Consider the following 20,961-nt stretch of genomic DNA (forward strand, 5'->3'; position numbering starts at 1 on the left):
CTTGCTCTAACCACTGCTCCCCGCTCCCCTCCCAGCAGGACAAGTCAGAAAGGAGCCGGAGCCACTGGGGGTTGGATAAATACCTTTTATACAGCTCAGCCGCAGCTGGGCTCGGAGCAGGGCGAGGGGGTCGCTTCTGGGCCAGGGGTGGAAGACTCAGACCAGACCCTGGCCGGAGGGAGGGAACAGGAACTGGCAGGGGGAGGGCGGGGACCAAGAGCAGACCCCCCCCATATGTGTCTCAGGACAGCATCTCCCCTCCCCCTGGCCTCCTATGATCCTGCAGCTCCAGGAGGAGAGGAGGGGGACTGGGGAGTACAGCTGGCGGTTAACAGCCTGCTCCCCTACAGCTGTAACCACCAGACCCCACTGTCCTCCCCGAGCCAGGGAGAGAACCCAGGATCCCTAGCTCCCAGGACCCCCCCGCTCTAACCACTAGCCCCCACTCCCCTCCCTGGCCTGGGGAGAGGACCCCAGAGTCCGGCTGGCCCTCACCAGTCAGATGAACCCAGGAGGAGGGGGGCCGTCGCCTCCAGCCCATAGATCATCCGAGACCCCAAGCCCTGCACCCCAGCCCCATACCGGCGGGGGGCACAACGGGGAGAAGCCACAGTGGGCTGGCCGGAGGGGGTACAGCGGTAAATAGAGATGTGCTTCTATGTAGTCCATGCACCAGAGAAGGGGAGCCGCAGATTGGGAGGGGGGCACATTAAGCAGAGACTCAGGAGTAAGCAGCATTTGTCCTCTGACCTTCAAGATCCCCCCGGGGTTATGGACAGGGTCAAAGCTATTTAATGCAGCATGCCCAGTAGGGGGCACTCTCCCCTGGCAGGCAGGGCTGGCCCGGAAGCTCTAGGACAGCGCTAGGGGGCGCTGTACTGCAGGGAGCAGACGGGCTCCCTAGGGGGCGCTCTCCGCCAGTGGGAGGGGCTTCCTGAAAACCCGCCCACGTTTGTGACGCTCCCTTTCGCTTCCTGTCCCAAATGTGTCTGCCATTAAATAGGGACGGGCGTGGGGTCCCCATACACCCAGCCCCCACCCCAGAGACAGACGCATTCCAGCGCCGGGCGTGGGGTCCCCATACACCCAGCCCTCACCCCAGAGACGGACGCATTCCAGCGCCGGGCGTAGGGTCCTCATATACCCAGCCCTCACCCCAGAGATGGACGCATTCCAGGGCCGGGCGTGGGTTCCTCATATACCCAGCCCTCACCCCAGAGATGGACGCATTCCAGGGCCGGGCGTGGGGTCCCCATACACCCAGCCCTCACCCCAGAGATGGACGCATTCCAGCGCCGGGCGTGGGGTCCCCATACTCCCAGCCCTCACCCCAGAGGAGGCTGCATTTTCTGTGCACACAACGCAGGGGCTGGGGGTCGGGACATGTGTGGGGGGGGAGTCATCGGGACGGGGGAGAGAGGTTACAGGCAGGTCAGGCCATGGAGGAGCCAGGAGGCCGGCGGGTCAGACCATGGAGATGGGGGAGGTGGGGGGGCGCAGCGAGGAGTGCACAAAGTCGGTGTTGATGTAGGTGAAGCCCTGGAATTCGCTCTGGTCCAGCCCCGCCAGGACCAGCTGGTCCGGGGGGGTCAGCATGGGCACGGCCCGCGTGAAAAACTTGTCAAAGTTCTCGCCGCTCCTCCCACACTGGGACAGACGGACGGAGAGGCAGGCCAGGAGCCAGACACAGGCGGACAGACAGACGACGAAGGGTGGGGTGGGGTGGGGGGGAGAGAAAGAAGAGCTGGGTTATTTCCCCAGGCTTCAACCTCCCCATTGTTCCCCTCTCTCCTCCCAGCCCCTCAGTCCCCCCCCAGCTGGTCCAGCCCTTGATGCCCCCACCACCGCCCCCTCCCTGCAGTCACTTTGAGCTACAGGAGCGCTGCTCCCATGGGGGTCCCCTAATCACAGCAGTAGCCACATTCTCTGTTGGGACCCCCAGTTCCACACAGGGCCCCGCCTGCTCCATGGGGGGGGCTTTCAGGGGGTGGCCAGATGGAGTAATGGGGTTCATTGGGGGTGAGGGGTGTCACTCACCAATCGGGGGGCAGGCGGGGTGGGGGGGTGCCACTTACCGGGCGGGGGGTGAAGGGCGGGGGGATCTCCAGGCGCTCCAGTTGCTCCCAGTCCAGCCAGCGGAAGAAGGCGTGTTCCCGGATGTCCTGCTCCCCCGCCGGCCCCGAGCCCAGGCGTTTCAGGGGGTGCTTGGTGAGGAACTGGGGGGTGGGGGGTGGACACGGTGACATCAGCATCACAGAACCCCCAGGCCAGCTGCTCTGCCCCTCCCAGATCCGTTAGGAGGCACCCTGCCCCCCACCCACCTTGGCTTCACCCCAGCCTGTCCCACCCTGAGAAATGGGGGGATCAAAGGCCAGGGATCGGGCCCCTCCCCAGGGTTACTCACCCCTTTGCAGATGGAGACGGCCTCGCGGGACAGCGACTTCGGGTAGGACACCGTATGCTCCATGATGGCTTGGAATAGCTCATCCTCGTCTTCCCCATCAAAAGGGGGCTGGGGGGGGGAGCAAGGATCAGAGCCAGCCCCCCCCAGAGGTCTTCACCCCCACCCAGGACACAAAGGCTTGGCTGCTCTACCAATCCCCCCGCCCTAGGGCAGTGAGGCCAGACCATGCCCCTAGCCCTCCCATGCGGTGCCAGGATCCCCCCCTGCTCCCCCCCATCCCCTCTGTATTTACCTGCCCCGCTAGCATCTCATAGAGCAGCACCCCGAAGGACCACCAATCCACTGACTTCCCATAGGGCTGGTAGGCGATTATCTAGGGCAGGGAGAAAGGGGGAGCAAGTTGGGGGGGGATCACAAACCCCCAGCTCCTTGCGAGGGAGGCAGAATCACCTTGAGAGAGGGGAAAGCGCTGTGACCTCCGACACCCCCCCATGGAGGGACTTTAAAAAGGTGCACTTCCCCTTTAAGAGTATCCCTCCCACCCCACCCCGCAGAGCAAACTGGGATTTGGGATGAGGGAGGGGCGATCTGCAATGCAGGCAGTGCTAAAGCACAAGGGGGGGCAGGACCAGCCTTGTTACAGCCCCTCCCATTGGTTTATCCCTTCCTTCCTGTCCTCCCCAGCTCCCAAAGCTAGTGGCTAATGTGAGGGGGGAGGAGTCACTTCCAAAAGACCAGCCCTGCCCAAAAACAGACACCTACTGTGACGCCCTGTATCCCATATGACACCCTGTGCCCCACGTTCACCACTTTGTATATGGTGAGGTTACCATTTGTACAAAGCATGTCTTGCAAAAAAAAAAAAAAACTCATTTGAAAACTCATAATCTGCTGAATATCATTGTCCCTGTGCTAGCCATTGTTGTGTACAGTGCGATAAGATCTTATAGCCTGATTGCTACTATAACTCTGGCTGACACCTACAAGCCTGTTTCTTGGAGACACAGGCACATTTGGCTGGTTGGAACCATTATGTGGTTAATCAGATGTTAAACAGACGAAGGGGAAGGTATAAACGAACCAATGTGCAATTTATATGAAGAGCGACTGTTTGCTGAGCTCATCCACCAGGGAGCTGCCTAGCCCCACGAGCCAGCGAGGACTTTCCCCACACAGGGTACGAAAGGAGAACACACAAGTCACCAATTACCGCCCCTCATCACCGTAGCACCAACGAAGACCGAGCAAAGGGGAGTGGGTTGAAATGGACGGCTGTGCTGTTGGCACAGACTGGGTGTCTCTCCCCCGAAAGCCTTTTGAGCTTGATCATCTTAGGAATTAGCCTGTTTCTTTTGTACCTGAAACGTATTTCGTCCCTTGCAATCGGACTCCCTCGTGTAACCGCCAGGAGCTCTTTCCCAGTGCGGTTTGGGAAACCTCTCCCCAGGTCAGCAAAGGCCGGGGCGTATTCCTAACAACGGCTGAGTGCGCTGGATGGTGCGCATGTCGGGGGGGGCAGGCAGGGGCCGGGGAATTTGTGGGAGTCACCCTGTGTGTATTTCCTGTGTGGCTGGGTGAAGGCAGCGGGGTGTGACTCCACACCCCGAGGGCTGTGTGGGGGCAGAGCCCCGAGAGGCACCTGGAGCTGGAGAATAAAAGGGAAACAGCAGTCCCACCGTCGTCACACGCCCCCCCCCCCCCCCACGCCTCCCATGTAAGGCTCAGGGAGCCAGGACACTGGGAGGGGATCGGGGTCTAGTGGTTAGAGCAGGGGGGCTGGGAGCCAGGATTCCTGGGTTCTCTCCCTGGTGCTGGGAGGGGAGCGGGGTCTAGTGGTTAGAATAGGAGGCTGGGAGCCAGGATTCCTGGGTTCTCTCCCTGGTGCTGGGAGGGGATCGGGGTCTAATGGTTAGAGCAGGGGGGCTGGGAGCCAGGATTCCTGGGCTCTCTCCCTGGTGCTGGGAGGGGATCGGGGTCTAGTGGTTAGAGCAGGGGGCTGGGAGCCAGGATTCCTGGGTTCTCTCCCTGGTGCTGGGAGGGGATCGGGGTCTAATGGTTAGAGCAGGGGGGCTGGGAGCCAGGATTCCTGGGCTCTCTCCCTGGTGCTGGGAGGGGATCGGGGTCTAGTGGTTAGAACAGGGGGCTGGGAGCCAGGATTCCTGGGCTCTGGCCGTGGCAGGGGAGTGCGGGCTAGTGCCAGAGCGAGGGTGGCTACCTCCGGGGCGATGTAGTCGGGGGTCCCGCAGAAGGTCCGGGTGGTGGCTCCGGGGAAGATGTTCTCTTTGCACATCCCAAAGTCGGTGATTTTAATGTGGCCCTCAGCGTCCAGCATCACATTATCCAGCTTGAGGTCCCTGCGGGGAGCGACAGGGCTGGGCTCTCGCCTCCAGGGGGCGCCGGCTCCCACCCGGCCCCGGGGTGGGGGGTAGAAACTGGAGCCAAGCAGGGGCAGCTTTCCACTCACCGGTAGATGATGCCCTTGTTGTGCAGGAAGAAGAGGCCGGTGGCAATCTCCGCTGCATAGAACCTGTGTGGGCCGGGGAGAGGGAAATGTGGGGTGGGCAGAGATAAGGAGCCGGGGGAAGGAAATGCGAGCGGGGGGGGGGCAGAGATCGGGGGGGGGGGGGAGGATGGAAATTCGGTGGGGGCAGAGATAAGAAGCCGGGGGATGGGGGAGAGGGAAATGCAGAGGTGGTGGGGGGTGGAAATAAGGATCCAGGGGGCCGGGAAATGTGGGGTGAGCAGAGATAAGGAGCCGGGGGGGGCGGGAGGGAAATGTGGGGTGAGCAGGGATAAGGAGCCGGGGGGGGGGGGAGGGAAATGTGGGGTGGGCAGAGATAAGGAGCCGGGGGGGGCGGGAGGGAAATGTGGGGTGAGCAGAGATAAGGAGCCGGGGGGGGCGGGAGGGAAATGTGGGGTGAGCAGAGATAAGGAGCCGGGGGGGGCGGGAGGGAAATGTGGGGTGGGCAGAGATAAGGAGCCGGGGGGGCGGGAGGGAAATGTGGGGTGAGCAGGGATAAGGAGCCGGGGGGGCGGGAGGGAAATGTGGGGTGGGCAGAGATAAGGAGCCCGGGGGGGCGGGAGGGAAATGTGGGGTGGGCAGAGATAAGGAGCCGGGGGGGCGGAGGGAAATGTGGGGTGAGCAGAGATAAGGAGCCGGGGGGGGGAGGGAAATGTGGGGTGGGCAGAGATAAGGAGCCGGGGGGGCGGGAGGGAAATGTGGGGTGAGCAGAGATAAGGAGCCGGGGGGGGGAGGGAAATGTGGGGTGAGCAGGGATAAGGAGCCGGGGGGGGGGTGGGAGGGAAATGTGGGGTGGGCAGAGATAAGGAGCCGGGGGGAGGCGGGAGGGAAATATGGGGTGAGCAGAGATAAGGAGCCGGGGGGGCGGGAGGGAAATGTGGGGTGGGCAGAGATAAGGAGCCGGGGGAGGCGGGAGGGAAATATGGGGTGAGCAGAGATAAGGAGCCGGGGGGGGCGGGAGGGAAATGTGGGGTGAGCAGAGATAAGGAGCCGGGGGGGCGGGAGGGAAATGTGGGGGTGAGCAGAGATAAGGAGCCGGGGGGAGGCGGGAGGGAAATGTGGGGTGGGCAGAGATAAGGAGCCGGGGGGAGGCGGGAGGGAAATGTGGGGTGGGCAGAGATAAGGAGCCGGGGGGGGGGGCGGGAGGGAAATGTGGGGTGGGCAGAGATAAGGAGCCGGGGGGGGCGGGAGGGAAATGTGGGGTGAGCAGAGATAAGGAGCCGGGGGGGGGGCGGGAGGGAAATGTGGGGTGGGCAGAGATAAGGAGCCAGGGGGGCGGGAGGGAAATGTGGGGGGGGCAGAGATAAGGGGTGGGGGAAGGAACAGAACAATCAAAGGTGACTTGGAAAATCAGTTTGCCGTTTCCGTGTCCTCCCCGAAGCCTTTCCCCCTCCACAGCCACAGAGCCCTCCAGGGCCCCCCCCAAGTTACGGCTGCCTTGGGGGAGACATGGGGGCTGGGTGTCCAGGGACCCCCCTATGACGTAGCGGGGGGGGGCTGTCTGCTGTCGTGCGATTCCCACTGACTCCCCCACGTGTGGATTGGCCCGACACCTAGTCCAGCCTGGGCAGAGAACAAGGCTCTTTGGGGGGAGGGAGACGAGCACCTGGCTGGGGGGCAGGGCCTGGGAGCGAGGGGGCTGCTGGCTGGGAAACGCGAAGGAAGCAGCCGAAGCTGAGGGGCTGGGGGGGCGACGGGCCCCCTAACCCAAGAGGTCTGAGGCATCCTGGCCCTGACTCTGTGCCGTACCCTGGAGGAGCAATAACCCCCCCTCTGTCCTACGGCTGGCGGAGCCTGTTCTGGCTGCTACGGGGGCGCAGGATCGGGGGGTCCCCGACGCGCCATCACCCCCCCTCACTGAGCCTTTGGGGTGGGGCGTGGGAACAGGGCACGTGGGGGAGCCCCTCCCCGGCACCAGGAGGCAGCCAGCTCTGGGGTGGGGCGTGGGAACAGGGCACGTGGGGGAGCCCCTCCCCAGCACCAGGAGGCAGCCAGCTCTGGGGTGGGGCGCGGGAACAGGGCACGAGGGGGAGCCCCTCCCTGGCACCAGGAGGCAGCCAGCTCTGGGGTGGGGCGCGGGAACAGGGCACGAGGGGGAGCCCCTCCCTGGCACCAGGAGGCAGCCAGCTCTGGGGTGGGGCGTGGGAACAGGGCACGAGGGGGAGCCCCTCCCTGGCACCAGGAGGCAGCCAGCTCTGGGGTGGGGCGCGGGAACAGGGCACGAGGGGGAGCCCCTCCCTGGCACCAGGAGGCAGCCAGCTCTGGGGTGGGGCGTGGGAACAGGGCACGAGGGGGAGCCCCTCCCTGGCACCAGGAGGCAGCCAGCTCTGGGGTGGGGCGTGGGAACAGGGCACGTGGGAGAGCCCCTCCCCGGCACCAGGAGGCAGCCAGCTCTGAGGTGGGGCGCGGGGGCTGGGCAGGAGGGGGAGCCCCTCCCCGGCACCAGGAGGCAGCCAGCTCTGGGGTGGGGCGCGGGGCTGGGCAGGAGGGGGCCCGGCGCGGAGCCACGTACATGGCGTGGGGCTCCTTGAACTTCCCGACCTGCTGGATGTGGTACATGAGGTCCCCGCCGTTGACGTATTCCATCACGAAATAGAGCCGGTCCTGGGCGGGGCAGGCGAGACGCAGCCATGGGGGGCAGGACAGACACAGCCCCATCCGCCCCCACACTGACCCCACGGGCCCATCCCCCACACTCACCCCCCACACTGACCCCACGGGCCCATCCCCCCACACACTCACCCCCCACACTGACCCCACGGGCCCATCCCCCCACACACTCACCCCCCCCCACTGACCCCACGGGCCCATCCCCCCACACACTCACCCCCACACTGACCTCACTGGCCCATCCCCCCACACACTCACGCCCCCACACTGACCCCACGGGCCCATCCCCCACACTCACCCCCCACACTGACCCCACGGGCCCATCCCCCCACACACTCACCCCCCACACTGACCCCACGGGCCCATCCCCCCACACACTCACCCCCCCCCACTGACCCCACGGGCCCATCCCCCCACACACTCACCCCCCACACTGACCTCACTGGCCCATCCCCCCACACACTCACCCCCCACACTGACTCCACGGGCCCATCCCCCCACACACTCACCCCCCCCACACTGACCCCACAGGCCCATCCCCCACACTCACCCCCCCACACTGACCCCACAGGCCCATCCCCCACACACACTCACCCCCCACACTGACCCCACGGGCCCATCCCCCCCCCCACACTCACCCCCCCACACTGACCCCACAGGCCCATCCCCCACACACACTCACCCCCCACACTGACCCCACAGGCCCATCCCCCCACACACTCACCCCCCACAATCAGCCCCGTAGGCCCATTCCCCCACACACTCACCCCCCACAATCAGCCCTGCGGGCCCACCCCCCACACACTCACCCCCCACAATCAGCCCTGCGGGCCCACCCCCCACACACTCACCCCCCACAATCAGCCCTGCGGGCCCACCCCCCACACACTCACCCCCCACAATCAGCCCTGCGGGCCCACCCCCCATATCCCACCCAACACTGATCCCCCCCACACACCTAGGATCAGCCTCATGAGTTCCACCTCTCCCCCGCACATGCCCCCCCCCCCGGGTCGGCCCCCCCGGCCCATCCCCCGCCCCGGCGGGTACCGTGGTCTGGAAGGTGGAGTGCAGCTGGGTGAGGAAGTGGGGCCGGTCGCCCAGCGCCAGGACCCGCTTCTCCACCATGGTGCACTCCACGTCGTCGTCCTGGATGATCACGTCCTTCTTCAGGATCTTGATGGCGTAGAGCTCGTCCGTGCCCCGCCGCTCGGCCAGCATCACCTGCGGGGCCACAGCCCTGAGCCCAGCGGGGACCGGCCCCGGGGTCCCTGCCCCCGCCACGGTGCCCCCCAGCTGGGGCTGTGCCCAGGGCCCAAGGTGACGACTGAGCGGGTGGGCAGGGAAAATGCCTTCGCCAGGGTGACCCCCCCGACGCCATCGGCCCCCGCTCCGACCACTGCCCCCCACTCCCCCCCCGGAGCCTCACCTTCCCGAAGCTGCCTTTGCCCAGCACCATGAGGAAGTTGAAGTCGGAGATGTGGAAGCGGCTGGTGCCGAAGAAGCTGACGTGCTTGGAGTCCGTGGGGCTGGGGGTGGGCGAGGGGCCCGGGCCGTGGCGCACTTTCTGCAGGGGGCAGAGAGGGGCACGGTGACCGGCTCGCCCAACACTGGAGGGGAAGCAGGTCGGGAGGGGGGAGGCAGGGACTAGGGTGAGGGGAAAATGGGGCAGTCATATGGGTCAGGGTGGGGGGCAGCAGGACAGGAACAAGGGCAGGGGGCAGTTCTGGGTGGCAGGACAGTGAGCGAATGGGGCAGGCACACAACAGGGGGGCAGGTTGGGGTGCCTGGGGGCACTGTGGGGGGGATCACAGTCCAGGGACCCTCCTCCCAAGGCAGCCCCCACTTTGCACCCCAAGGAACCTCCCCCTCCAACCCCAGCTCCCCCCACCCCAGAGCGGGGCAGCCGCCTAGGGGTCCCCCCCACAGCCAGACAGCAGGGATCCCCCAATCTCCATCCACCTGCGTCACCCGGCTCTGGTCACTGGCCCCTCCCCCCACAGGCCCTGCCCCCCGAAATTTCGGTAACTGTTCTGGAGTTGATAAAAAGAGTGAGCTGGGAGAGGACCCAGGAGTCCTGCCCCTTCCCCCCCCCCTGCCCTGCTCTAACCCCTGGGCCCCACTGTCCTCCCAGAGCCAGAAAGAAGAATCCAGGAGTCCTGCCTGCCCCCCCCCACTCTAACCACTAGACCCCAACTCTTCTCCCAGAGCGAGCGAGAGAACCCAGGAGTCCTGCCCCCCCACAACTCACTGCCCCCCCCCCATTGGTGTTGCCTCGATGCTCTTCACTGCCCTCTGCTGGGGGGAGGGGGAACCCAGGCCCTGCCCCAGTGCACAGGGGCCGTGGGTGTTACCTGGTACAGCTCCAGGGGGTAGTTACAGGCCTGCAAGAGAGAAGGTGGGGGTCAGTGACCCAACGCTGCGGCCCCCAGCCCAGCGGACCCCACAGCTACTGGGGACGAGGGGGCTGGGGGGCCCGACTGGGAATCTGTCCTGGGGCACCGTGGCCAGGACACTGGGGTTCACGCCCAACTCCACAGTCGCCAGGGCTTGGGGGTTATGACACCACTGAAAGGCAGGGTCCCTGGGGCAGGGTGTCCTGGCCAAGCCCCCGTGTGACCCCCTCCCCCGGAGCACAGCACCCCCTGGCCTGCCCCCTGTAGCACAGTGCCCCCTAGAGCCACACTGGGAGCCAGCGCGTCTCCTATGGCACATGGCAATTTCTCCCTCTGCCTGCCAGTAACTCCACGGGCCCGGCCTTGCTTCGCCAGGGGGCAGGAACAGGAGAGCTTCTGGGGAGTGGGGGCGGGGTTACCTCAAATTTCTGCAGGAGCCCACAATTTTCAGCATCAGCCACGGGGACATTGTAATACTCCCCCTCCTCCTGGTTGAGTAACTTGTACCTGAGACAGGGACAGAGACAGGCACGACACCGGGGGGGGGGGGGGGAGGGGGGCAAGGAGAAAGAAAGAAAGAAAGAAAGAAAGAAAGAAAGAAAGAAAGAAAGAAAGAAAGAAAGAAAGCAAGCAAAGGCAATAGTGCAAAGTGTAAAAAAGACAAAGGAAGGTGCAAAGAAAAAAGTGAAAGTGCAAAGAAAGGCGTGCAAAGAGAAAGTGAAAGTGTGCAATGCAAAGAAAAGAGTGAGTTCAAAGAAAGGAGTGCAAAGAGAAAGTGAAAGTGTGTAAAGAAAAAGTAAGAAAGTGAATATGTGCAAAGAAATTAAAAGTGCAAAGAAAAAAGTGAGTGTGCAAAGAAAAGTGCAAGACGTGCAAAGAAAGAAACCAGGCGTGCAAGTAGGCAAGGCAATAGGATGACCGTGCAGAGAGGACGAAAGGCACGAGTGCAGAGGGGAAGCACGTGGAAAGGCGAGAGTGCAAGAACCGCATGTGGGGGGAGCACGGGGACGTGGCAGCGCCGTGGCAGCCGGGCACAGCCGACAGGCGCAGACAAATACCCAAACAGACAGAACGGTGGAGAGAGAGAGCGAGAGTGAGCCGTGGGCCTGGCTTCCCCCCCAGACGCCCCTTGCACGGGCGCAGCCCCCCCTTACCATCCGTCCACGTGCGCCTTGAGCAGCTCCGACACGCCGAAGGACATGGCGCCCATGAAGTCGTTGCGCGAGGTGCGGTCCCAATCCCAAACCTCGACGGACAGCCGCCGTTCCATGTCTCCCGGCCTCAGCGTGCTGGGAGGGGAGGGGGAGAGGGGGGGTTAAACCACCAACCCGGCCGCCTGCCCGTAGGGCACAGGGGAGAACGTTTGCCCTCTGGACAAAAAGTGAGGATAAAAGCCCTACTACTACTGCTGCTGCAGCCGTGGCGGGGATCAAGAGTGCACTGGAGGGTGCTCCAGGATCCTGGTTTATTTGGGGGGCAGAAGGGACTGTGGCTGCTGGCGACTGTCCCCCCAGCCCTGGGAGAGGAGGCGGCGCTTTGGGTACCGGAGGGGTGGGTGGATACCATTTGCATCGACCACACGATTAGTCGATAAAGGGAGGGGGGTCCCCGGGAGCACAGGCTGCCCGGCTCCTCCTACGGTGGGTCCGGCAGAGGCGCAGCCGTGGCTCACCGGCTACTCTCCCCCGTCTCTAGTGGCAGCCCCGTGTTCCAGGCCCCGCAGACCCAAGCCTCCCCGCCCGCCCGGCCCACTCACAACAGGAAGGTCTCGTTCCAGATGGGGTTGAGGGTGGATTTCACCGTCCGGGTTTTCTGCTTGCTCATGTTCTTGGGGTCCGGGATGAGCTTCAGCTTCACGTAGGGGTCCGACAGCCCGTTGGGGTCCATGGGGATGAGGTTCCGGGCCTCGCCCACTACGGGGAGGGACCGGAGATCAGCATCCCGCCCCGAACCGTGGACACGGGCAGCACTGCGGGGGATAACCTCCCTGCCCACCACACGCAGAACCCGGGCTGAGCCCCTGCTAGGAGCGGGGCTGGGAGCCGGGACTCCGGGGTTCTACCTACAGCCCGCGGAGGGGAGTGGGGTCTAGTGGTCAGTGCAGGAGAAGGCTACGAGTCCGGACTCCTGGGTTCCATCCACAGCTCTGGAAGGGGAGGGGGGGTCTAGGGGTTACATCGAGGGAGTCTGGGAGCCAGGACTCCTGGGTTCTTTCTCCCCCCCCCCCGCCCTCCGCCTCTCCCCCACACCATGGCCCAGGGGGAGCATGACTGTGGCTGTGGAGGAGGGCTGCGCACAGGGCCCCGCCGAGGAATCCCCGTTATGCAAGCGCGGCTGGATGGGTTTCTTTCCACCTCCTACATGCTCCTGCTGGGAGAGCGAGAATGCGCAGGAGGGTGAGAAGCAGAGGAGCAGGCAGGGCTGGGAATAGAACCCAGGAGTCCTGGCTCCCCCCCAACTCCCCCCCCGGCTCTAACCACTAGATCCTACTCCCCTTCTAGAGCCAAGCCAGAGCCCAGGAGTCCTGGCTCCCACCCAACCCCAGCTCTAACCACTAGACCCTACTCCCGTCCCAGAGTCAAGCTGAGACCACACTGTCTCCAGCAGCATAGCGCCCCCTAGTGCCACCCTGTCTCCAGCAGCTCAGCGCTCCCTAGTGCCACCCTGGGGCCAGCAGTGACACCCCAGAGAGCACCCCCCTATTGAGCGAAATCAAAATTACCACTAGGTGGCAGCCTTAGCCACTGGAACAGGCCTAGGCGGCCCTAGGCGAGGGCGAGGGCGGGGGGCGGGATGGATTGAGGGGGTGAATAGTAAAGAGAGAGAGAGAAATAGGGGGATGGTTGGTTGGAGAGAGAGAGAGATGGGGGCAGGGTGGGTCAACAAGACAGATGTGGGGGCGGAAGGTTGTGGAGACAGACAGATGTGAGGGGAGGACAGATAGACAAGACAGACAGATATGGGGGGGTCGGAGAGACAGATGCGGGGGGAGGGTGGGGAGACAGACACAGATGTGAGAGGCTGGCGAGAAACCGCTAGAAGGGGAGGTCAGAGCGACAGACAGATGTGAGGGGAGGTCAGACAGACAGACAAACGGTTGTGGGGGTCACAGAGAGACAGATGTGGAGGTGCAGGTTGTAGAGACAGATGCGGGGGGGGGCGGTCAGAGAGAGACAGACAGACAGACAGAGGCAGCGGGGCTGGAGAGACAGAGACAAATATGGGGAAGGGGGGAGAGTCAGATGTGGGTGGGGGGTGGAGGGACAGACAGATGTAAGGAGAGGTCAGACAGACAGACAGGCAGATGCGGGGGGAGGACAGGACAGACACACAGACATGGGGGACCAGCCCTGCCATCATGAACCCCCCCCCCGACAGCCTCTGAACCCCATGCCGGTGGCCTTGAACTTTGCTGTGTCGGAGGGGGGCTGGGATGCCAGTCTGGGGCGACCGGAGCCGGGGCTCCTGAGACGCACCCCCCCCGGCCCCCCAGCCTTTCCCCAAGCTGATCCCATTGGAGCCAGGGGGTCTCCTCGCCTGCCTCGGGGCCCCAACCCCAGCACCCGTTTTGCCCCCAACGCACGGCTGCCCCTCGCCCTCCCCCACCACGAGGGCCTGGGGGGGTGACCGGGGGGGGAAGCCCCAGCCGGGGCCTGGCGGAGCAGCTCTGCTCGGGCCGGAGACACCCCCCTCCGGCGGCACCGGCAGGTCGGGAGGGAATTCTGCTCCCGACCCCTCTGCCGGGGCGGGAGGCTCCTGGGGGAGGAGGCCGGGGGAGGGGCCCGTCGCAGCCGCAAATCGGGAACCCCCCCCCCCGGCCCCGTACCGAAGACGCGGATCTCGTCCCCGGCGAGGGTCTCGATGCGGAGCTGCAGCCGCCCGCGCCGCTCCGTGTGGTCCACCCCGCACAGGCTGGGCACGCTCTGCACGCAGCGCTTGTGCACGTTCATCTCGCAGCCTGCAGGGGGCGCCAGAGAGCCAGGGGGAGACTGGGATCTCGCACACCCCCCCCTTCACAGAATCCCCCCCCCCCCCGCCCCCAGGCCTCGCTTCCACCCACCCACCCCCAGCCCCCTGCCTCTGGCAGCCCATCCCACCCGACATCTCACGCCCCGCCCCCGGGATCTCCCTCCCAAATCTTGCCCCCAGCTTGCCACAGGCCTTGCTCCTCCCCTCCCCCCACTTCCAGACCTCACGCCCCCTGCCTGCCACCCTCCAAGGCCTCGCTGCCCCCCTCTGCCCCCCTCCCCCCGCAGCCCCCGCCACTCACAGGAACATTTCATGCCCTGGTGCACCAGCCCATAGAGCAGGGAGCCGCAGTGGTCACAGAAGGTCGGGCTGCTGTAGCTGTGAATCTTGAACTTGTGCTTGTTCCGAGGGTCCTGGGGGGGAGATAGTGGACAGATCAGGCCCCCCCAGGCGCAGGTGGGGGCGCGCACTCAGGGTGTGTGCGAGCACCGAGGGCAAGTTTGCAAGGGGGCAGGCAAGGCTGGCTGCACACACAAGCGGGGGCAGCGGGAGGGAGGATGTTCTCTCCCCAGGACGTGTGCGAAGGATCTGGCACGGGCCTGCGTGTGCCACAGTGTGCCTCAGAGTGCAGCTGCGAGCTTGCACGGGGCATGCGTGAGTGCAGGGGCACGGGGGAACTTGCCCTAAAGGCACACGCTTGTATGCAGGTGCAAGCCGTGCCAGTGTGAGTTTGCACACACGTGCAAGTGTGCAAAGGTGAGCTTGACTGGGGAGGGAGTGTGCGTGTGCACAGGACGGAGCGTGCACTGACATGTGCACAAGTCTCCAGGTGCGCACACAAGAGCTTGAACCCAGGATGCATAAGTGTGCGTGCACATGAACCTGTGGGGGTGCATTTGTGGGATTGTGCAAGGGGTGTGTGCTTACACAAGGAATTACAGGAGCGTGTGTGCAAATGTGAGCTTGTATGGGGAGTGGACACGCACATGTGAAGGGAAGTGTGGCTAAGTGTGTGTATATGAGCATGCACGAGGGAATGCACTAGTGTGCCCACAGGTGCAAACATGAGTTTCCCCAGAGGGGAATGCAAGGGGGCAGGTACTTGCAAGGACTGTGAACATAAGCTGGTGGGGACTGCACAAGATTGGGGAGGGATGCACCCAGAGGCGGGCTGGCACAGGCTGAGCGTGCAAGGGGAAAGGAGAGCTTGGAGGGGGCCAGGCACCGGTGCGTGCAAGGGATGGGAACACCATTGCGCACAAGGCTGGGTGTTTCACGGCGTGCAAAGAGTCGTCTGAATGGGGGCGGGCGTGGAAGGAAAGTGACTGTTAACGACATTCATGCCTCCTTCCGCCTTTCCAGGCCAAGGACAGCAGATTCTGGGCCGCGGCCGTGTTTTTTCCCATCCGCACCCCCCACCAGGCAGTAAAAATAGCAGGTGAAATTGGGACACTCACCTGGGAGCGGGGGCGGGCAGGCCTGCCTCCTCCCCCACCAAAATATTTCCTCCAAACCCGGGAGTCTTGGTTCCCTGCCCCCCCCCCTCTAACCACTAGACCCCACTGCCCTCCCAGAGCCCCGGAAAGAACCCAGGCGTCCTGTCACTCACATCTGTCTGGGGTCCTTTCCCGGCTCCAGGGCATTCGAAGGTGACAAACTCATGGCACCGCTTGTGCACCACGAAGCTGCAGACTTGGCAGGAGGGAGGAGGGGGGCAGGCAGGGGGGGAGGAAACAGAGCAATTAGCAGAGCAAGCTCAGGACGGTGACACCCCCAGTCCCCGCTCAGAGCCCAGCCCACGCCCAGGGGCGGTGCAAGGAAACCCGGGACCCCTGGGTCTGCCACAGAGCCTGAGACTCAGGGCTCTAGCAGCTGCTCCGCTGGGGGGCACAACCCTGGGACCCCAACGCCAGAGGGGCTGACCAGCCGGGGCAGTGGGGGATGGGGCGGGGGAGGCTCAGGGGCGAGTCGGGGGGACAGTGGGGGGGTTCAGGGAGGAGTCGGGGAAGGCTCGGGGGATGTCAAGGGGACAGGTTGGGGGGTGGCTGAGGACATCTGGGGGTTGTCTCTCTCCCCTCCCCCTCTCGCAGCATCTTAAGGCTCCAAGGAGCCAGACAGGAGATTTAGGAGACGGGTCTCCATGGAAACAGGCAGGAGCAGAACCAGAAGCGCCAGGAGCTGGGGGTGGCAGATTGGACTCGGGGGGGGGGGGGGGGCAAGGTGGCAGCTTGACTCCTCCATGCGTCCTCGGGGCAGGCCACCCAGTCCATGCCACAAAAGCTGCCTCCCTGCTCCCACCACTAGCCCCCACTCCCCTCCCAGAGCCAGAGCGAGAACCCAGGAGTCCTGGTCCCCAGTCTCAGTCGATCTCTTTGCCCTGGGTGGGACGCATGAGCTCCCAGGATCTGGGCTGGGACAAAGGGAATACATTACCATGGGTGAGGGGGTGCATTGAATAACCCCCCATGGGAGCTGCCTGATGGTTCTCATGGCAACAGCTCCCCCACACCGCCTCCCCCTGGACAGCTGCACGGAGAAGTGAAGGGAGGAGGTGCTGTCTGGGAACCTGCTGCATCCCACCGCTGCCACCAGCTGTCCCAGGTCTGCTCCCCTTCTCCAACGGGTCCCCCGGCAGCCTGGGCTCTCTCTGCCCAGGGTCTATCCAGAGCCTGCCACATACACTGCCCAGGGCAAATATGTGCCCACCAGTGTTCCCAGTCCCACCCACCCCTGCCATGTACCCTCCCCTCCACACAAACCAGCTTGACAGTGCCCCCTGCATACCCTACAAATGCCCGATACTCCAAGGCCATCCATGTGTACCCTGGCCGTGCTTGAGCAAATGCACCCCTGCCTTGTGCTCTCCCGACCACCGCACTGTGACACTAACACAAAGGGCATTCACACCCCACCTCACACTCAGGCCAATGCACACATACGTGCACATGCCCACACCACACACTTGTGCAAATGCAGGCCCCACTCGCTTGTGCAAATGCACGCATTTGTGTGTATGCAGTTTGCACACACTCACTTGCATCCCCTTATGCGTGTGTGCAAACACATATACTTGTGCAACCCTCACACGTGTCCAAATGCATGCACTCATCAGCACACCCTGCACCCTTGTGCGAATACATATACACGTGGAGATGCACACTCGTGCAAATGCACACCCACTCCTGCCCATCGCTGCTAATCCCACGGCTGTGCCCATCAGCTTCACCGCACTGCACCAGCACGCGCGTGTGCAAAAAGTGACATAGCAAGCCTGATGCACCAGCAGGCGTCACATGCCCCTACCCCCACTGGTGTGTAAACAAACCCTTCTCCTAGCCTCCGGCCACACACTTGTGCAAGGGTGTCCGAGTCACTCCCTCACACATGCCATCTGGGCATGGGCACGCCTATCCCCCTGCCCTGACATGCGTGTGCAGCCCTGGTAGCTGCCCTTGCACACCCAGCTGCCACAGCCTCCCCCTCCGTCACCGTGCACCCCCCCAATCCCTGACACCCTCTCCACCTACACCCATGTACATGCTCCCCCTAAGAACCACCCCCAGCTCCTTCCCTCACCCTGCCTGCTTGGGGGGGGGCAAAGCCCCCTCATAATTCTGACCCCTTCTAGAACTGTCAGGGATTCCTCCCCCCCATTTCATCCCTCCTCCCCCCACCCTGCCCACAGCTGCTAGTCGCTTGGCAACGGCTCCCCCAGTTCATCACTGACCAATCAGCCGCAGAGCCACACCCCCATTCAGAGCAATTTGGGGTTTCCCTGTTACCCCCCTCCCACACACACACACACACACACATCCCCCTATGGAGGGTGTGTGTGAAAAAAAATCTCCCTGCCCCACATAGAACCCCCAGACCCCTACCCAATTAGCCCCACCAGCATCCTACACCCCCACCCAATGCCCCATGCCCTCCACATCTCTCCCCGAAACACAACCCCCTCAGATCCGACAAACACACACGCCCCAGTTAGGACTAGAAGCGAGGAGACCAGGCTCCTTGACAGCCGTGCTCTAACCACTAGCCCCCGGTGCCCTTCCCAGAGCCAGGGCTAGAACCCGGGAGCCCTGGCTCCCCGCTGTCAAGGAAGAATCAAGAATAAAGCACTAAGCATGTGAAAGGTCGCCCAATGTTCGCTCTTCGGGGGCTTTTTTTTTTTTAAAGCAGAAACATGGAATTTTCCAACCAGTCCCTAAAATCGCGGGAGAATTCTAGCCCAGCATCAAATGGAGCCATGGAACGGGTTGCAAGGTTCCACCCTGACAGGCGGCTGCATCTGGGGTGGGGCAGGGGAGCTGGGTACACCAGGACCCCTCATCCAGCGCCTGGACATGGCCCCTCTAGGGTGTGGTGCGGGGGCCAGCTATAAAGGGACCTGGGTGGGCGTGAGGCCCGGCTATTCCAGCACCAGAGGGCAGAAGAGAAGACGCCCAGGCTGAAAGTGGAGGTGACAGTCTCTCCCCAAGCAGGGGTCTCAGTGGAGGGTGGGGGTCTTGGTGGGGGGGTCAGACACTGCAGGGGGGGGTCTCTTACCTAGACACTGCAGGCCCTGCTTCCCGATCCCCCTGCAAGCAAGAAACACTGTTACTTAAGGGGGGTCCAAGGTGTCATGGGTTGCCCACCCTTTGCCCATCCCAGTCCCCAGCATCTGCCAAGCCACAAAGCAGGGGACTGGGAGCCAGGATATCTGGGTTCTCTCCCTAGCTCGGGGGGGGGGGGGGGTCTAGTGGTTAGAGCAGGGGGGCTGGAAGGAATGTTAGTCACTTGGGGATGGAGTTGGGGGCTCTAGCAGGCTGGGGGGGGTTCAAGCCGCTCTCACCAGAGGAAGTGGCTGCAGAGCGTGGGCAGGGGGCTTAGGGGGCGCTAGGGGGGCTCTCACCAGATGAAGTTGGTGCAGTGGCTGCAGAACGTGGGGGGGCGCTAGAGGGGCTCTAAGGAGGCACTGGGGGGGCGTGGGGGGGCGTCTCAGCAGCTGAAGGTGCAGTGGCTGCAGAACGTGGGAGGGGGGCTCTAAGGGGGCTCTGGGCGCGCTAGGGCGGCGCGGGGGGGCGTTAGGGGGGCTCTCACCAGATGAAGTCGGTGCAGTGGCTGCAGAACGTGGGAGGGGGGCTCTAAGGGGGCTCTGGGCGCGCTAGGGCGGCGCGGGGGGGCGTTAGGGGGGCTCTCACCAGATGAAGTCGGTGCAGTGGCTGCAGAACGTGGGAGGGGGGCTCTAAGGGGGCTCTGGGCGCGCTAGGGGGGCGCTAGGGGGGCTCTCACCAGATGAAGTCGGTGCAGTGGCTGCAGAACGTGGGAGGGGGGCTCTAAGGGGGCTCTGGGCGCGCTAGGGCGGCGCGGGGGGGCGTTAGGGGGGCTCTCACCAGATGAAGTTGGTGCAGTGGCTGCAGAACGTGGGGGGGCGCTAGAGGGGCTCTAAGGAGGCACTGGGAGGGTGTGGGGGGGCGTCTCAGCAGCTGAAGGTGCAGTGGCTGCAGAACGTGGGAGGGGGGCTCTAAGGGGGCTCTGGGCGCGCTAGGGCGGCGCGGGGGGGGGCGCTAGGGGGGCTCTCACCAGATGAAGTCGGTGCAGTGGCTGCAGAACGTGGGAGGGGGGCTCTAAGGGGGCTCTGGGCGCGCTAGGGGGGCGCTAGGGGGGCTCTCACCAGATGAAGTCGGTGCAGTGGCTGCAGAACGTGGGAGGGGGGCTCTAAGGGGGCTCTGGGCGCGCTAGGGGGGCGCTAGGGGGGCTCTCACCAGATGAAGTCGGTGCAGTGGCTGCAGAACGTGGGCTGCTTGAAGAAGCGCGCCGTGAATTTGTGGCTTTTGACCTCGTGGATCACCTTCTGGCGCAGCGCCCCCTTGCGGCAGAACAGCGGCTTGGCCAGGCTCTCCAACTCGGTGGGCGAGGTGACCAGCGCCATGGCCCACCTGGGCGCCCCGGGGCGGCGGGGGGGGGGGGGGGAGAAAAAAAGAGAGGGAGGGAGGGAGGGAGGAAGGGAGACCGGGGGATGGAGAGAAGGGAGGATGGAGGAGAAGGCAGGGGCCGGAGGGAGGAAGGGAAGGGAGGATGGACGATACAGGGGATGGAGGGATGAGGAGTGCAGGAGGCAGCGGATGGAGAGAAGAGAAGGGAGGATGGAGGAGGCAGGGGAGGGAGGATGCAGCGAGGGAGGGATGGAGAAGGAGGCTGGAGGATACAGGGATGAGTGGAGGAGGCAGGCGATGGAGAGAAGAGAAGGAGGCTGGAGGATACAGGGGATGGAGGGATGAGGAGTGGAGGAGGCAGCGGATGGAGAGAAGAGAAGGGAGGATGGAGAGAGGAAGAGGATGGAGGAGGCAGGGGAGCGAGGGAGGGATGGAGAAGGAGGCTGGAGGATACAGGGGATGGAGGGATGAGGAGTGCAGGAGGCAGCGGATGGAGAGGAGGAGGGAGAGGAGAATTGAGGGAAGAGAAGGGAGGATGGAGGATACAGGGACGGAGGATACAGCCAAGGAGGGATGCGGAGAAGGCAGCTGATGAGAGACAGAGTCCCGGGTCCGAGGGGTGAAGGCGGCGGAGGAGCGGACGGTTCCCGCAGCCGCGGCCGGGCCGCCGGGGACTGAGGTGTGGACGAGCGCGCCTGGAGGGGAGCGGGCGGCCGGTCGGGCCGTGCGCTGGCTGTGGGGGGAGAGCAGCTGGGGGGCGGGTCTCTGACGGCTCTGGGGGGGAGGAGTCGGCCTTAAAGGAGAACGGGACGCGGGGGGGGGAGTTCCCTGAAGGGGGGGCTGAAGAATCCCCCCAAATGTAGCTCCCACCGTCCAGACACTCTAACCCCCAAGATCCGGATCCCTCAAATCCCACCAAATCCAGATCCCTCTAAATTCGGATCTCCCCAAATCTGGATTCCCCAGATCCCTGGTCTAGGAGGCTTGGAAGTTAGAGGTGATGGAGAGGGGCTGGGGGCCAGGACTCCTGGGTTCTCTCCCTATTCTGAGAGGGGAGTGTGGGCTACTGGGCAGAGCATGGGGCTGGGGGGGCAGGACTCCTGTGTTCTCTCCCTTGCTCTGGGAGGGGAGTGTGAGCTAGTG

At 64.1% G+C, this 20,961-nt stretch overlaps 1 protein-coding gene across 1 annotated transcript; it reads right to left on the reverse strand.

Annotated features, from left to right (window-relative positions):
* Window positions 1–71: 71 nt before the first annotated feature.
* On the reverse strand, window positions 72–20,572 carry PRKCG (protein kinase C gamma). The gene is made up of 18 exons (XM_075915045.1): window positions 19,648–20,572; window positions 18,449–18,480; window positions 15,510–15,592; window positions 14,202–14,313; window positions 13,758–13,889; window positions 11,688–11,844; window positions 11,086–11,220; window positions 10,351–10,438; window positions 9,890–9,919; window positions 8,965–9,102; window positions 8,586–8,759; window positions 7,438–7,529; window positions 4,869–4,931; window positions 4,620–4,758; window positions 2,697–2,777; window positions 2,405–2,512; window positions 2,076–2,216; window positions 72–1,647 (listed from the first exon to the last, which is right to left on the reverse strand). Exons 1-18 carry the CDS (start codon window positions 19,812–19,814, stop codon window positions 1,465–1,467), a joined length of 2,055 nt encoding a protein of 684 aa, XP_075771160.1. The 5' UTR covers window positions 19,815–20,572; the 3' UTR covers window positions 72–1,464.
* Window positions 20,573–20,961: the final 389 nt, after the last annotated feature.

Source organism: Pelodiscus sinensis, unplaced genomic scaffold, assembly GCF_049634645.1.
Source record: "Pelodiscus sinensis isolate JC-2024 unplaced genomic scaffold, ASM4963464v1 ctg34, whole genome shotgun sequence".
NCBI classification, from domain to species: domain Eukaryota; kingdom Metazoa; phylum Chordata; order Testudines; family Trionychidae; genus Pelodiscus; species Pelodiscus sinensis.